General features: G+C 38.0%; 3 protein-coding genes across 3 annotated transcripts; 2 read left to right on the forward strand and 1 right to left on the reverse strand.

Moving 5' to 3' along the window:
* Window positions 1-245: 245 nt before the first annotated feature.
* Window positions 246-2879, forward strand: BDR25DRAFT_251761 (uncharacterized protein). Its single transcript, XM_033686142.1, has 3 exons — window positions 246-2170; window positions 2227-2314; window positions 2367-2879. The coding sequence occupies exons 1-3, from the start codon at window positions 360-362 to the stop codon at window positions 2706-2708; spliced, it is 2241 nt and encodes a 746-aa protein (XP_033554012.1). The 5' UTR covers window positions 246-359; the 3' UTR covers window positions 2709-2879.
* A 1224-nt stretch (window positions 2880-4103) lies between these two features.
* On the forward strand, window positions 4104-5836 carry BDR25DRAFT_331015 (uncharacterized protein; the record flags this gene model as incomplete). Its single annotated transcript, XM_033692586.1, has 2 exons — window positions 4104-5554; window positions 5784-5836. Exons 1-2 carry the CDS (start codon window positions 4516-4518, stop codon window positions 5834-5836), a joined length of 1092 nt encoding a protein of 363 aa, XP_033554013.1. The 5' UTR covers window positions 4104-4515.
* A 1243-nt stretch (window positions 5837-7079) lies between these two features.
* On the reverse strand, window positions 7080-8283 carry BDR25DRAFT_251768 (retinol dehydrogenase 12; the record flags this gene model as incomplete). Its single annotated transcript, XM_033686143.1, has 3 exons — window positions 7589-8283; window positions 7242-7529; window positions 7080-7188 (listed from the first exon to the last, which is right to left on the reverse strand). Coding segments are annotated over exons 1-3 (1014 nt in total), but the record flags the coding sequence as incomplete, so codon positions are not given.
* Window positions 8284-16418: the final 8135 nt, after the last annotated feature.

A 16418-nucleotide genomic window follows, 5' to 3' on the forward strand; every position in this document is an offset into this window, starting at 1 on the left:
AATCGCCCGTTTCAGCCGTTCTAAAGCTGACCTTCGTTCGCGCTACGTTCGCGCTACGTTATTCCGTTTCTGGGTAAGATGATGGCGTACATTTCTAGCCCGAGCCACTCGACCGGCGTGACCCGCTTGTAAGGCGTTCACACAAAGTTATTGCTGCCAAAGCAAACCTAATGCAGGTACAAGCACGAAGCGACTCAGGGACGATTCTGGGGGCTTGAGGATCTTTATATATCATACAATTCCCTCAAACATGCTCAAAGTATCGAAGCATCAGGTGTCTTGCCTTGTCACTCGTTAATCATTTCTTTCTTGGTGAATTTTTTTTGAGAGTCCCTACACTCGTTTAATCGCTGCTTATAATGGTAGCCATCGCTCCTTACGCTGCCTCGGTGGCGACAATCTCGTCTGCCGCTTATTATACCGCATCTTCCTACCTCCCTGTACCGCAGAACTACACCACGGCTGTCATCGTCAAGACCTTAACCATCTGCCCTTGTAATATCGATGGACAATGCGCGACGGGAACTTCAGTTCATGTAAACAGCTACTCTACATCGGCTCCTAAAGAGCATGGTGGCCCATACGACAACCCGTACAACGACATCCCTCTACCTTACTACTGGCCCGGAAAGCCCTCTAGTGGTGAGGTAACCCCTCCCCCACAGCCAACTGAACCATACTCATACGGAGGGCCGGCCAAGGGGAAGTACGACGCTCCTGCCTGGATTCCGAAGGGCTATGGGAAACTGAAGGGCTCCCTGCCAGAGGGAAAGCAAAATGGAAAGTCCTATTGGGGTGACATCGATTGCCCCCATTTGCCAGTTTCTGGTCTGCCGGGGGCCCCGTCCTACCCTCCTCTTCCGCCGCCTTCGTCGTATCCTACTTCCGTCAAATCATACCCAACTGCGCCGTATCCTACTGGCTCTGGTTCCGTCTCGTACTCTACCAATTCCACGAAGGTCACTGCATCCACGTCCTATAGCAGCAAAAGCACTAGCACCCCGGCCCCAGCTTGCCCAACTATGCCTGATACTGGTGTAACAAGAACGTATGACTTTAACGTGGCCTATCAGACAATTGCTCCGGACGGTGTCACGAGGAATGCTTTGACGGTTAACGGACAGTTTCCTGGCCCTCTTGTTGAGGCGAATTGGGGTGATTGGATCCTGCTGCGAGTTACCAACGACTTGACCAATGAAGGTACTGCTCTTCACGCACACGGTCTTTTCCAGCAAGCCACCCCCTGGTATGATGGTGTTCCGGCCGTTGCTCAGTGTCCGCTCACCCCTAACGGTGGTAAGTTGGATATGCTTTTCCGTGCGGACCGCTATGGAACTTCCTGGTACCACAGCCACTACAGTGCCCAGTACTCTGGAGGTGCCCAAGGCCCCATGATCATTCATGGCCCAAAGCATGCCGAGTATGACATCGATATTGGCCCGGTTCTCTTGACCGATTGGTACCATGCAGACTACTACACCCTAGTGCAAAACACAATGGCTGGGAATTTCCCACCGTCGAACAACAATTTGATCAACGGCAAGATGCAGTACCCTTGTGCCAACACGACACTACCATGCAATCCCAATGCCGGTATTTCTAAGTTCAGGTTCCAGTCTGGCAAGAAGCACCTCCTCCGTCTCATCAACACTGGAGCAGAAGGTACTCAGAAGTTTAGTATCGACAACCACACTTTGACAGTTGTCGCTCAAGACTTCATTCCGATCGAGCCGTACACCACAAACGTCGTGACCCTCGGCATTGCTCAGCGTGCTGATGTCATTGTTGAGGCAACTGGTGATGCTGGCGACGCTTTCTGGATGCGATCTCAGCTCGGCACGGAACGCTGTACCCTTAATGACGGCATCTCTCCTAATGCCGTTGCCGCTGTCTATTATGAGGATACTGATGAAGAGTCTGTTCCTGAGACTACCTCTGATGTAACCGCCGCGCAGCTTGCGTTCTGCGCTAACGATCCCCTCAACCAGACAGTTCCCCTTTGCAAGATCCCTCTGGACGAGCCCACAACCACCGAACAGATTGATATTGAAGTGCGATCAAACGGTACCAACTTCATTTGGTATATGAACAACAGCTCTTACCGCGGGGACTACAACAACCCAATCTTGATCCAGGCCAAGAACGGGGATTTGGACTACCAGCCTCAATGGTAAGTGCTATGGGAACTTCTCATCAGCGAGTTTAGTGTTGACGACCTTGATTTAGGAATGTTCACAACTTCGGTACGAACAAGACAGTCCGTCTTCATCTGATTAATCATGGTCGACTCGGCGCTCACCCCATGCATCTTCACGTAAGTCCCTTTTAAAGATGTACCATGCAACACTTGATTAACAGTTTTCTAGGGCCACGACTACCATGTTCTTGCCGAAGGTTTTGGAGACTGGGATGGTACGATTGTGAACCCAGAAAATACCGTCCGCCGAGACACGCATATTCTTCAGAACGCACGGAGCGCGACGGTGCCTGCTTTCATGGTCCTTCAATACAACCAAGACAACCCGGGTGTGTGGCCGCTCCACTGCCATCTTGCATGGCACGTATCTGGCGGCCTCTTCATGAATGCCCTCGAGCGCCCAGAAGATATTCAGGCTGAGGATTTCGACCAGGACATCTTTGATGGCTGCACGGCGTGGGATGCCTACACCGCGGGTAATCCGCCGAACCAGATTGACTCGGGATTGTAAGCCCCGGTCATCAATCCGCATTGCCCCGCTTGTGGGGAGGAATTTGTACGCTATGTCGGAAATTTGGGACCATGAAACGCCTTTCATGTAATTATTTCGCATGATACCGTTATAGTAAATTTTAATGGGCCTTGAGGTTGGGCCGTCAAAATGGGGAAGCTTTTGAAACTGAACAGCCGGTTTTCATCAATTATGTTTCGCGTGGAGCTCCTCTCATCTTTCATTACTTAACACTAGCTTTTGCCCTTGCTAGTTGTCCTGTTTCCTGATATTCTTCCCTCCTCGTAGGTCATAAATGATGATGGTAGATGACGCCAAACCTTATCCGTCTAGCACGATCTTCCACCTTGTCATCAAGTTTAGTCTCTAGATATGGACTTTGACATTAGCAGCCTCATAATTGAACTTACTCTGCAAACAGGGCTTTGGAATTCGTCTAAAGTTCACCAGTTCCATCGTCGAGTAGCTTCCGTCGTCTACCGGCAAGGGAGGCCCCCTGCTCAATACGAGGCTCCATCGCTTATCGATATGACTCAGGCGGAACCTCAGCTCTTCGTTCAACAGCTGTCAACATTCACTCTACTATTGACCTCTGCAGAAAATCGTCATGAGCGACACCTCTATGCATGCCAAGCGATCATACGGAGAGACTGGCCAGTCAGACGCAGAACCGCCCACCAAGTCGCGAAAACTTAAGGAAGAAGCCGAACTCCCGACACAACCACCACATTTTCTGCAACCGGAAAGGTCTGACTTGCAAAGGTATCTAGATGAACCGCGACCGAGTTTAGCGAGGCGTGGAATGAGAAGGAAGAATAAATCCTCCAAACAGACTTTGTGCAATGCATGTGAGAATATGCTTGCGACCACTCTCGGTGGAACAAAAGGCACCGGATATTCTCGAAATTTTCGCATCGCATCCGCACTCAAGTCGTTAGAGAGGGCTTGCCCTATATGTCGTTTGTTGCTCTTAATTCTTCGTGGGAGTGACGGTCTGGTACTTGAGTAGATAATGGCGTATGGGGATCCATCTTTCAACCGCACAGACCTCGTAGACGAATACGGTTGCACGACGATTGGTGAATTGAAGAGATTTGGCGACAATGTCACAGTCATCCTACGCGCTTCTTTAAGAAGCCCGCCAGTAACTAGACAGCAGTCTATTACCTCCAGTCGTCTATCGGTGCTATTTGATATCAAGTATCGCACCAATACACTTCCCAAATCGGCGGCCGAAAGAAGATTTGTCGAAGAGGAACTTGCTATTTTCCTCTGCCCTGGTATGTCCTTGAGACCCGATTCATTCTAATACCCCCTGACCACTTACGGGCAAGCAGGACCATGCACGGGATATGACCCACCACCAGCTCTTCTGTCTACCGACCCGAGGTTAGACTGTAACAAAAAATTAGAGCTATTTCACGAGTGGCTGTCAACAGATATTGGTAATTATCCCTCTACCTCAAGTGAAATCCGCCCCACTCGGCTTCTGGATCTCGGACGGGAGGGCAAAGTTCGACTCGTTGAGAGTGACCCATCCAAAAATGACTGGACATCTGGATCTAGGGTGGCTAGCGCCATCCTCGAATATGTTGCGTTAAGCCATCGCTGGGGTTCTTCCCACCATCTAACAACCACCTTACGCACTTTGAAGCAGCTCAGAGATGGAATCCCGATTGACCGCTTGCCTCAAACGTTCAAGGATGCTGTATTCCTCACGAAGCAACTAGGCTTCCAATATTTATGGATCGATGCCTTGTGTATCATTCAAGACAGCTTTGAGGACTGGCAAAAGGAGTCTGAGAAGATGGGAGATATTTTCAAAGCGGCTTCCGTCACATTAGCGGCTCACTGCGCAAGAGACGATTCGGAAGGGTTCTTACTGGACGCTTTTGCAGCACCAACCGCCATAGAGCATCAGGTCCAAGGGCACCCCATCGGAATATGCCGACCGCCAAATTTGGAACTCGATGTTACTAATAGCCGATTGTCGAGAAGAGGTTGGGTTCTCCAGGAGAGATTTCTCTCTACACGAACGCTTCACTTCACCCCTGGCCGCATTTATTTCGAAACTACAAGTGGAGTCTTCTCCGAAGACGGCCCATCTAGTGGATTACTACAGGCGGCGAGCGCTCGACGCAGAATGTATCACGGAAGCTCGCGACCCACCTTTTTCAGCCCTTTGGCTTCGCCTGAGCTCCGAGCAACATTTGGCCTAGGGGGCATCGGAGACGCGAGTTTAATAACAGAGCAGTCGCATGTCACACCTTTGGAGTGGCTAGATCTTGTTGAGATGTATTCACATTGTGGATTGACTAAGGAGAAGGACAAGTTAATCGCGATCCTAGGCATGGCACGCAAGATACATTCTCGGACCGGAAGTAGCTGGTGCGCTGGCATTTGGAGTGACCGGATCTGCGAAGGCCTTCTCTGGCTTCCAAAGAATGCTGATTTATTGGCACCATCAGCGAGTCGCGCTCTATCTTGGTCCTGGGCATCTTGGGATGGTGGTATTCAATACCCAACTAATGTGAAATGGTCTAAACTCCATCCTAGATGTACTTTTATCTCCTTACATAACCCTCACGATACCAGGAGAAAGGAAGAAGTTGCTTGGCTCAACGGACCTGGCTATCTCAGAGTCCGAGGCAGACTCATCAGCTTGCATGGGCTATACTTGGGTGAGGCGGTTCAGCTTGGGCCTGGGCCTCCTCGAAAAGGTCCTATCACCGAGGAATCCCATGATCTTCCTCGAGCGCCACTTCAACACTTTGTCCACGCTCGGAGGATCTGCGCGGGAAGTATGAGCCAAACCGCGGGCTGGATTGCATTCGACTCTCGTGGACGTCAATTCCTCTCAGATTCTGCCTCGCTTTCGGGATCTTCTAATGGCCAGCCCTTCCCTAGCCTGCTTCGGCCAGATGATCGTTACTGGTTTCTACCCGTGGGCACTTTTGGGAAAGCGATGCATCTCGGAATCTACGTCACCGTTTCGAAGGAGGAGCCAGACGTGTACGAGCGCGTCGGATTTGGCCAAATTACCCATTCGACTTTACTCGGTGTTTCCCCGCCGAGCGGGCCGGATGTTCGACCGCTCCCTTCGGATTTCTTTATTGATCACAACCTGAGGATGCTCACCCTTGTATAAGTGGTAGTGCGGGGAAAAAAAAGCAAATCATTAGTGCTCTAGAGTTATTAGCAGGGGTATGTGTCGATTGAAGACACTCCTCTGGCACTACTACTGTCTAGATCGAGTACACCTAAGTGGAACGCTGTGTACAACTTCTTCAATCCATTGGCCCTGTACCTTCATTCTCAAGACAATCGACTTTCCCACCACGAATTTCTGCCACGAGTGGCAGTTAGCACTGAAATCGCTAGCAGTCTAGCATATCGAGGGAACAAGGCTGAACTGAGACGGCTTACGAATATCGTTGTTGGCGGGCTCGAGCAATCTTCTGGGGGCTGTTTCTCTACTTTTCCTCCCCTGGACTCAATTTCATCGTCTTGGACTCAAATACAATCTAATCGGGCCACGTCTTAGAGTAAAAGTAAGCCTGGAATCTCCCGAAACACTATGACTTCGGTGGAGTGTAACGTAATCTGACTATGCAAGAGACATTGTACAACCAATAGTCTTCATTGAGTGGCAGCTTTTTAAGGGGAAGGTCGGCGGGCTCATCAAGACTTCCAAGTCTCCCCTCTCGCATACATGGAATGGAAGTAGAACTATGGAAATGACGAGGGCCGTGTGATCAAAGAATGGCATGGACGGATTGCAGTGGGACTAACCGCACTATCCCTAGTAGCTGACCATTCGTTACTCTTCTCACAAGTCTCAAGGATGGCTGGCCACTCGACTACATGATGATCGTCTTCTTAACCCGCGCCTGCCAATTCGAGGTAGACCATGACACATACTCGGCGACCGACGCTAGTATACTAGGCGTGTCGCAATCAATAGCCGTTTGTCTCGGTTACCGGAACAAGATTCGTGTGAAGGCCATCTTATGGGGCTGGATTGACGTCACGAACGAGACCAAACGCGCGGGCATCCAGAGTTTGAGGAGGGCCATGTGATGTTAGTCGGATAAGAGCAGTGACATCTCGCGAGGCGAGTGGGCGATGTTGAGTATTACCAAGGCTGTATAGTGTCTGGTTGAATTTGATTTAGTGACTAGACAAGAGAATATTGCCCACGAGGGTGTAAACCATTCTAAGGCGCTATTATCTAGAGTCGCAATCAGCCGCAGAGGGAGTTGTATGCTATGGGGAATATGACGCAGGACAAGTTGCGATAAGCTAGAGAAACGACATGCATTTGGAATGGCCCACCCACCCTTCAAAGTGGAGTCCGTCGACCACCTAACTAAGTATCTTTGTCACTCTAGGTGAAATCGCTTCTAACCTTGCAAACAACTCCTTGTTGAACCGTTGCTGGAGTAGCTGTCCTTTGGCGCTCTCGACGCTTGAACCGTTCCTACATGGTTGATTAGATTTGTTTTATGTTAGAATGATTCGAAAATCACTTACGGAACCACCCTGCAGTCCATCAGAAATGCACCATGGGCTTCATTGCTAAGATCTGGCCGTACGGCGTCCGTCAAGGTCCGACCGCCTACCTCGGTGGTTCGGGCGAAAATTGCCATCATAATTCTTTGGACCATAAAGAAAACCCAGGATAGGTCGTCTCGAAAGAGATCGCTCTTGCATGCACCCGGTGTCATGAAATTGATAATGACATCCGAGCCTGGCGTTGGCGGACTTCGAGCAGCCATCTCCCGGACAGCATACAGAAGCAAAAGCTTCGAAGTTGCATACCTTTGCATCAGATCGTAAGCTCGAGACAACAGTATAGATCCTAGAGACATGTAGCTCACCTATCTCCCATATTCGCCTCTTCCTCTCTATTCAACGCGTCGAACAATGATCCTGTTGTCCGTGCTTCTTTGAATTGGGCAACATATTGCATATCGGATCCAACGAACGAAAGCCTGGTCCTAACATGAAATCTCTTCGATGTTTCCTTCAGCTTTGGGAGAATCAGCAAGCCCAGCATTACTGCCCCAACAACATTTACGCCGATATGTGCTTCGTTTCCTTCTACGAGTCCAAATCTCTGCGTTAGAATACCAGCATTTTGAACTAGCGCGTCTAATCGGTCTAGTCTCGCTGCTTTCACGGCAAACTCCTTGATAGAACTAGAGCGAGATAAATCGAGTGGCCAAACTTCAATCGTGTTCTTGGTGGCATTGGTGGATTTGAGGATATTGGCCGCGGCGGCTTCGCCTTTGGAGATCGTGCGTACTGCAAGGATGACTTTTGCAGCACCTAGGCGAACAATGTGGCGCGCGGCCTCGAGACCAAGCCCTGTGTTGGATCCAGTTACGATCACAGTTTGCCCTGCGAAGGAAGTTGTCGGGTATGGGATGCTCCGGAGAAATTGAGAGCGGAGAAGCATGGGAAGGTAAGTCCCCCAGCTCATTGGAGTGGCCATTTTGCTCTAAATATTGTTTGAGGGCAAGGATCTGGTGTTATGAATATTGTTAGTTTCATGGCATCAGTGGGCGTTTAGTTATTTAAAGGTTAATTGTGAAGCTTCACATGAAAGAGTTGGGCAACATGCCAAGTGGAATTGAGACCGAATAGCGAGGGGCTTATAAATCTGAAGGCCAGAGGCAGCCATTTTGTAAAATGAGAGTTTGGTGTTTTGTGGCCGGTAAGGTTTCGAGCCGAAGTTTTGTCCGTTCGTTAGAGATCTATGACGAATAGATTAATTCCTGGTTAGGACGAACTACGGACGAGATCTGTCTCTCTTGCACATCGTCAATATGCATTCAAACGCGTTAGGACCACTGCGTGCACCGAATGGGGTATTCCCACCACGGCCATCTTATTGTTGATAGGAGATTGGTGTTGATAAAACGCCAAATGTGCACCATCGGAGGGTCGGCATTGCGCCACCCGACGACCTCCGATCTATTGTGTGCGTTGATCTGTGAAATGTCTTGGCATTCGCGTCGCGTCTTTTTCGCCTTACTAAATATATAAGAACTTTAACAAAGCAATAACTTGCCTGCAAATATGCCTAAATATCTACTATTTTAGTTAGATTTTAAAGATGTATGTGCTTTTTAGTTAGTAACGTACTTCACAGGCAAGTTGCTTATACACCTAAGTTGCTTACTTTTTTAAGACCCTACTAGACTACTTTTTTTACACTAATGCATTTCTAACAACACTACTTAGACATGTTAAAAAAAACATTAGATATAGCTTATACTTTAAGCTTTTAAATAAAACATAAAACTTTTAAAAAAACATGCTATAGCTATGTATAAAGTCTTTTAAAAGATAATAAATAACTATAGCACTAGATAACCTTTATAAGCTAATTCTATAGCTAACTTATAAAGGCTAAGTAATAATAAAAAGTAGGTAATTATTAAAACTATACTTAAGCTATATACATAAAAATTTTTCTTTTAAATAGCATTTATAGCTAATATAGCTAATTTTTTACATGCTAAGTGTAATCTAGGCTATATTAGCATAAACTAGCCTAGTATATTTAGAAAGTGTTATTTAAAGCTTAAAGTAATGTTTAAGCATAGTATAGCTATAAAAGAGCTTTTTATAAAAGTTTTAAAGTAATTTAAAGTAAGTTTAGCTTTATAAAGAATATTAAAGCTAAGTATAGCATTTAAAATAATAACCTGTATAACTTTAGTAAAATAAGCTTTATTATAAGCTAAATATTTATTAACTATACTTATACTTAAAACTTTACTTTAAGCTTTAAATAACACTTTATAAACATACTAGGCTAGTTTATGCTAATATAGCCTAGATTACACTTAGCATGTAAAAAATTAGCTATATTAGCTATAAATGCTATTTAAAAGAAAAATTTTTATGTATATAGCTTAAGTATAGTCTTAATAATTACTTACTTTTTATTATTACTTAGCCTTTATAAGTTAGCTATAGAATTAGCTTATAAAGGTTATCTAGTGCTATAGTTATTTATTATTTTTTAAAAAACTTTATACATAGCTATAGTATGTTTTTTTAAAAGTTTTATATTTTATTTAAAAGCTTAAAGTGTAAGCTATATCTAACATTTTTTAGCACATCTAAGTAGTGTTATTAGAAATGCATTAGTATAAAAAAAGTAGTTTAGTAGAGTCTTAGTAAAAGTAAGTAACTTAGGTATGTAAGCAACTTGCCTGTAAAGTACATTAGATAATAAACCTAATTTCTAGTAGTTTAAAAAAGCTCTTAGTAAACATTTTCTACTCTAAGGCTACAGCTAGAGCAGCTACGCATTTAAGAACTAGTACTAGCTGCTAAATGTTAGCTAGAGCCCTTGCTGTAGCAGCCTCTAAAGCACTTTCTAAAAGTTAGAGAGCTAGTAGACTAAAGAAGCTAACACAAAGAAAAGTTACCTATATAAATAAGTAGCGCATTATAGCTTTAATAACTGCTACTAAGATTCTATTATTACTACTAGTAGTAAAGCAAAAGCGTTAACTATTGCTCTAGTAGTAATTATCCCTACCTTCTAAAAAGCCTAACTATAAGATAGATATAAAGTATATTCTATGTATATAGAGAAACTAGGTAGTTAATAATAGTAATAACTGCTAGTAGCTAGTTGTTTTTATGTTACTTATAAAAAATAAAGTAGACTTAGTGCTTACTAACATAGCTTTTATAATTAATAGGTAGAAAGTTACTTAGCTTAGATACTTAGTTAGCTATTAAGCTAAGCACTTGTTATAGTATCCTCCCTAGATCCCAGACATAACTGTATTAGACGCGTACTAGAGTATTATTAGTGCACGTCTGACATAAACACAACACAACACAGACATAAACTTAAGCATAAACTGCCTTAACACTAACTAAACCTAAAATAGGCTTAATTTATACTTAAAGCGCTTAGACTTTTAAGCTAAGTATTTAATTACTAATTTTATTCTAAACTTTCTTATTTCTTACATAACATTTTATACTTACTATAATACTTTATATAGTAATTAAACTAGACTTCTATAAAGCTTTATAACCTTACTTATGCATAATTATAACATTATGTTATGTTAAAACTTTAGCTAAGAATAGCCTCTAAATTTAATTTAATAAGCTTAGTACTTATATAACTCTAAGCTATTAAAGTAAGCTAAAAAGCTTTTTAAAAAGCGCTTACTTTATAGGAAAGCTACTATGTTACAAGCTTAAAAGCTTTTTAAAAAAACTTTAAAAAATAGCTTTATATTATTAAGCAGTCTATTTCTACTTTAACTTTTATTATAGTAGTAGGAACTAAGAACTTACTAGCTTTAAAGCCTACCTAGAAGTCTAGAGATAGCTTAACTCCCTCCTGTCTAATGCTGCCTACAACTTGTAACTTTTCTAACTTAGTAATAAAATCTAACTAACTTTCTAATCCCCTGCTGTTTAATAAAAAATAAAAAAACTTACTTTTCTTTTTATATAAGCTCTAATATAAACTTAAAAAAAATATAGACTAATTTTTTTCTAAACACTTTTAGTTACTATATGCTTACTTTTAACTTAACTATAACATAACAGCCTTAATTAACTTACTAATAAATAAAGATATTATTAACTTAAATTAATTTATAGTGTTTCTATAAGTAACTTATAAAAACTTAAATAAAAAGTTAATAGCCTTAAGTTACTTAAACACTTTATAATAAAAAAAAAAGCTTTACTTTATACTTTACTAAGTTCTGCTAACTTACATTTAATATAGGCCTAAATAAAATAAGTTTAATTATAGCTTTATATAACTGCCTCTTAACTAAACTGTAACGCGCTATAGTAGAAGAACCTCTCTTAAACAACTTTAACGTGTATGTAAACTTAATTACTACTTATGTTGAATAGGCTCTGACAGCTAGCTGCTTATAGTATAAGCACTTAAGTAGCAAGAGTAAGAGTGGTGTACAGTGTGCACAGCGTACAAAGTAGGTAAGGTAAGAGCAACATGTTTCTAGTTTTATTACTCTTATTTTTCCTTTATATAAAAGAAAAAGGGGATATTTAAATGTTTGCGCATAAAGGTTTACGCATAAGCATTATGTAACATAGATACGTGATCCTGCTTATGCGCAATTACTTATATCTAGGCTATAATACTGCTGCTGTGTATAGACACTAGTAACTTTTTTTTTTATCTAAAGAGTTACCTTTTATACGTGTTACCTTCTTTCTGTTTGTGTAGGTCTATCTAATTATATTCTGCCTTTACTCTACCCCTATTTGTTAGGACTTGCCTTAGTAATGCTGTGTGTTAGAATAGGCTAGTTATGCTATGTAAATAGCTCTTTTTTTCTTTATTTTTTACTTTTTAAGCCCTACTGTATAATCCCCTAGCTTTTTTTTCTTTTCTTTTCTTTTTTTTTTTATACAGTGCTGGCAGTGACAGATCTTTATAATAAGAAAGATAAGTATGTATAATACAAAAAAAAATAAAATAAAAAGAAATAGGCTTTATATAAAGGTGTTATTAGTCTAGTTAGTCTAAGGCATCTTTGCGCATAGGATCTAGCTAGTCCACAGATGCTTCTATCTAGACAGAGAGGTAGTTAGTTAAGACTAATAATTAAAGAGCCTAGTTTAGTGTTTTTTTTATATATACATTTACTAAGTTGTCTTTACTATTAATCTACTTTATTTTAGTAATTTCTTTTTTCTTATATAATTTCTAGAGTAACATAATGTTAATTATAAGTTACTTTTTACTAGTAGTGCCTAGCTTAATAAGGTAATTATATAAAGACCTTAAATCTATATAGATTACTACTAAAATTAGTAGTAGTTTAAGTGTTTATATAATTTACTATAAAGTTATACTAAAAGTAATTATATTATTAAACTTTTTAACTATTTTATATAGTTTACTAGTAAGGACACTTCTAGTTACTTTTTTACACTTAGTAGAATTCTAGTGTATAATGTTGCCTAGTATTTTAAAGTAGTTACTTTACTCTATATAGTCTTTATTACCTAATATAATTAAAAATCCTAGCTGTAAGCTAAGGTCTTTATTATTAGTAAATAATTTATTTATAAAAATAAACAGCTTTACATAATTAAGCTGTAATAGTAGAAAAGTAAGACTACGCTTACTATTATCTATTTACTATTAAATTTATGTGTTAAGTGTGTTAATGTTATTATATAAAAAGTCTATAGTTTATGCAGTAATAAAGAGGTTAAATGCTGCCTCTAGTTAACATATAAATATAATATATACCTTTTTTGCATATTACTTAACATATTATTATGCAGCATTCTTGTCTTTTAAGTTAATTATATAAAAGTAGCTTACTTATCTTTTCTAAGTAAGAACTACTATGTTATGTGTAAGTTTAATTTTTTTACTATTAAACTTAATAAGTTACTTTTTTACTAAAATAGTTTTACTTTTTACATAAAACTTTACTTTTTATAGTTTTTTTTTTTTTTTTATATAAAATTTTTTATTATAATGCTTAAAGTGTTGTCTATTTATAAGCTAGTAATACTAAAAGTGTGCTTTTCTTTATTAGTAATTAAGAGGTAAAAGTTATATAAAAAGATGTGCATGCACAGCTTTTCTTTATAGTAGTTATAGTATGTTTTAAACTAATATAGTCCTAATTTAGCAGCTCTATATAAGAGTTGTACAACCTAGAGTATTATATTTAGTAGAAAGCTCTAGCGCATCTTCTTTAGTAGCTTTGTGTACAGTGTGCGCATAAGCTTATCTATTAATTAAATATATGCTTATGTAATATTACACAGTTTAAAATGTATTCTATACATAGCTTTTAGGCTTACTTTTATAGCTAAAAGTAGTCTCTAGCTTATCCTCTAAATAGTTAGTAACTAAGTAAGAATTTTTTTTTTTTTTTATTTAAGTAGCTAGCAAACACTAGGTAGGATTTTTTATATAGTTAAGTTATTTTGCCTTTTACTTTTTATATAAAGTAAAGGTTAAAAATTTAACCTTTATGCCTTATTAAGTTATACACTATAACTTTAAAAGTGCTATTAGTAATTAAGGTGTTTATCTTTATATAGTTTAATTCTTTAAATAATTCTTTAAGTGTAGTAATTACACTGTCTATATAAAGCTTAATAGATAAGGCCTAATTATTTTTCTTTTTTTAGGTTAGAAATACTTAGTCTAGACTTTATGCAGGTTTTCTTTGCCTTTTACTTTTTCTAGTATTTATATCTTTCTTTTGCACTAGTGCAGCATTGCTATTCTAAGGGGCTTAGTTTATAGTAGGCTTTAGTTCTGCCTCTATAACATTTTTATAAAGCTGTTTTTTTTTTTTTTTCTTTAGAAAATTCTTTTACATAGGGATTAGTTTATCTAGGTTATCTATTATAAGTAAGTTATCTTTTTTTTTTCCTTTATAGTACAGTTTAACTTGTGTATATTAAAGCTTTAGTAGGCTATTTTTTTTTTTAATAATAATGTTTTTTCTTTTAATGCTTTTAATTTTATATAGGCTAGTCTAGCTTTTCTTCTCTCTTTATGCTATAATCTTTAAGCTAAAGAGAAAGTTAAGGACTTTATATGTTATAAAGCTATTATAAGTGTTAATTATATAATTAATGTTTACTTTTATATAGTTTTTTTAAAGTATTTTTATTACTTTTTATATAGCGCTTACTTATGCAATAATGTCTAGTAATAGTAAAAAGTCTAGGTTAATTTTTAAGTATACTTTAAAGACTAGCAGCGTAGGTACTAGACTATGTAGGCTAGCTGTGTTGTTTAGAGCCTTAACTACTATCTATAGGATAGCCTTATTATCTGTATAGTTACCTAGCTTAGTCTTTAAAATATTAAACACTTATTAGAGAGGTGTGTGTGCGCGCTTAACTTTTCTAACTACCTAATATACTTCTACAGGCATCTGCCTATATATAGCTTTTATAATCTTTGCATAAGCTTAAAAATCTTTTAAAGTAAAGTTTATACTAAAGTTATGTATAATATAGTCTAAGAGTTCTTAATAAGTGTTAATCTAGCATTTACATAGTGCATCCTAGGTATCTTATGTAGACATAGATTTTAGAAATATAGCAGCTTAAAATAATATATTTACATTAATAACATATAAAACATTTTTATTATTAATTTATATAACATTAATAATAACTTTATAGTTAAAGTAAGTGTTATTTTTAATTATAAACTTAAATTTTTATAAAGCCTAGTTATATAATTAGCAGAGGTAGTAAAACTTCTTAATCTTTTCTAGCACTATAGCATTAATGTTGTAGCTAGCGCTAGTTAGCATCTTTTAGAGTCTTTTTATGCAGGGGTGTCTAAATTAGCAGTAAAGGCAGTAGAGTTTTAATTTAGTAAAAAAAGACATAGATTCTTTTTTACTAATATTAAAAAAAAGTGTTTTTATTTTTATATAATAAGTATAGTAGTTTTATCTTTATATATAATAACATTTAAAACATTATTAAAGTATGCTCTAAGTTAGTTAGCATTTACTAGTAATAGCAGAAATAGTGTTAAAGTCTCTAAGATATAGTATATAACTAAACTAATTAGGTTCTAGATTTATATAGTACTAATTAATTTTTTTAGTGTCTAGCCTTTAAAGCTAATATTTATTTAGCTAGGTATCTAATTAATTTCTATACATAAGTTTTTTTATATATACACTTTAAGTTAGGACTTACTAATAGTAAAGATCTTTACTGCGCCTATGTTCTATAGTTTACCTTAGTATACTATATAGTATTAGTTATTAAAGATAAACTGCTTAGCATATTTCTTAGGTTTAATGCTGTAGATGTCCTCTCTTATTACACAGTATAAATAAGTAGTAGAGGTAAAGTAGTTAATAGCTTTTTTAGCATTTTTACTCTTTTATTTTATTTTTTTATATTATGTAAATTATTTTTTTTCTTAAGGTAACCTTTAAAGTTTTAAATGTATAAGGTAATAGCTTTATATAATAAGGTCTTATTATAAAAATCTTTATATAAGGTAATGTACTAGTTCTTTGCTTATATATAGTTATTATAAAAGTAGTTTAATAACTAACATTTTTTTTTATAGTAGACAAAGCACTTCTTTATCTATATACAGTTGTCTCTAGATTATAGCCTAAACCTAAATAGAGATTTTTTATGTTATCCTCTTCTATATAAAAAGAAGCTTTTTTTTTATTATGCAGACTCTTATTATGCAAAGTTATATTAGCAGTCTATGTAGTATACATTAGGCAGTTCCTAGAGGTATTAGTTTACTCTTTAGTTTATAGTAACTTAAAGTAATGCCTATAAGTTACTAAATAAGGCTTTATATAAAGGCTTAATAGTAAACATAGCATGTTCTAGTTCTAGTTATCCTTAATAAGCTTATATAATAGTAGTGTGCAGTAAAACATTTTTTTAAAATTTTATTTTTAGTGCTTTTTATGTAAGTGTAAGCTTATTAATTATTATTTTAAAAACTTTATATAAACTTTTATTAAAGTTCTTTTATTAGTATTATGTAAAGGTTATTATTATCTAGTCTATCTAGTACTAGCTATAGTTTATATTAGTGTTAAAGTAACTACTTAAAGTGTTATATAAATACTTCTAGTTATGTCTAGAGCTTATATTATATATATAGTATATATTTACCTAACCTTTTAGAATATCTAGAAAAAT

The sequence above is a fragment of the Lindgomyces ingoldianus genome (genome assembly GCF_010093535.1).
Source record: "Lindgomyces ingoldianus strain ATCC 200398 unplaced genomic scaffold BDR25scaffold_2, whole genome shotgun sequence".
NCBI classification, from domain to species: Eukaryota; Fungi; Ascomycota; class Dothideomycetes; order Pleosporales; family Lindgomycetaceae; genus Lindgomyces; species Lindgomyces ingoldianus.

Bases quoted from the DNA above. Each gene is read 5' to 3' on its own strand.
- BDR25DRAFT_251761 (XM_033686142.1), top strand. From the start codon at position 360: ATGGTAGCCATCGCTCCTTACGCTGCCTCGGTGGCGACAATCTCGTCT. The intron at 2,171-2,226 runs GTAAGTGCTATG...ACCTTGATTTAG, and splicing joins TTGGACTACCAGCCTCAATG to GAATGTTCACAACTTCGGTA. The intron at 2,315-2,366 runs GTAAGTCCCTTT...ACAGTTTTCTAG, and splicing joins CTCACCCCATGCATCTTCAC to GGCCACGACTACCATGTTCT.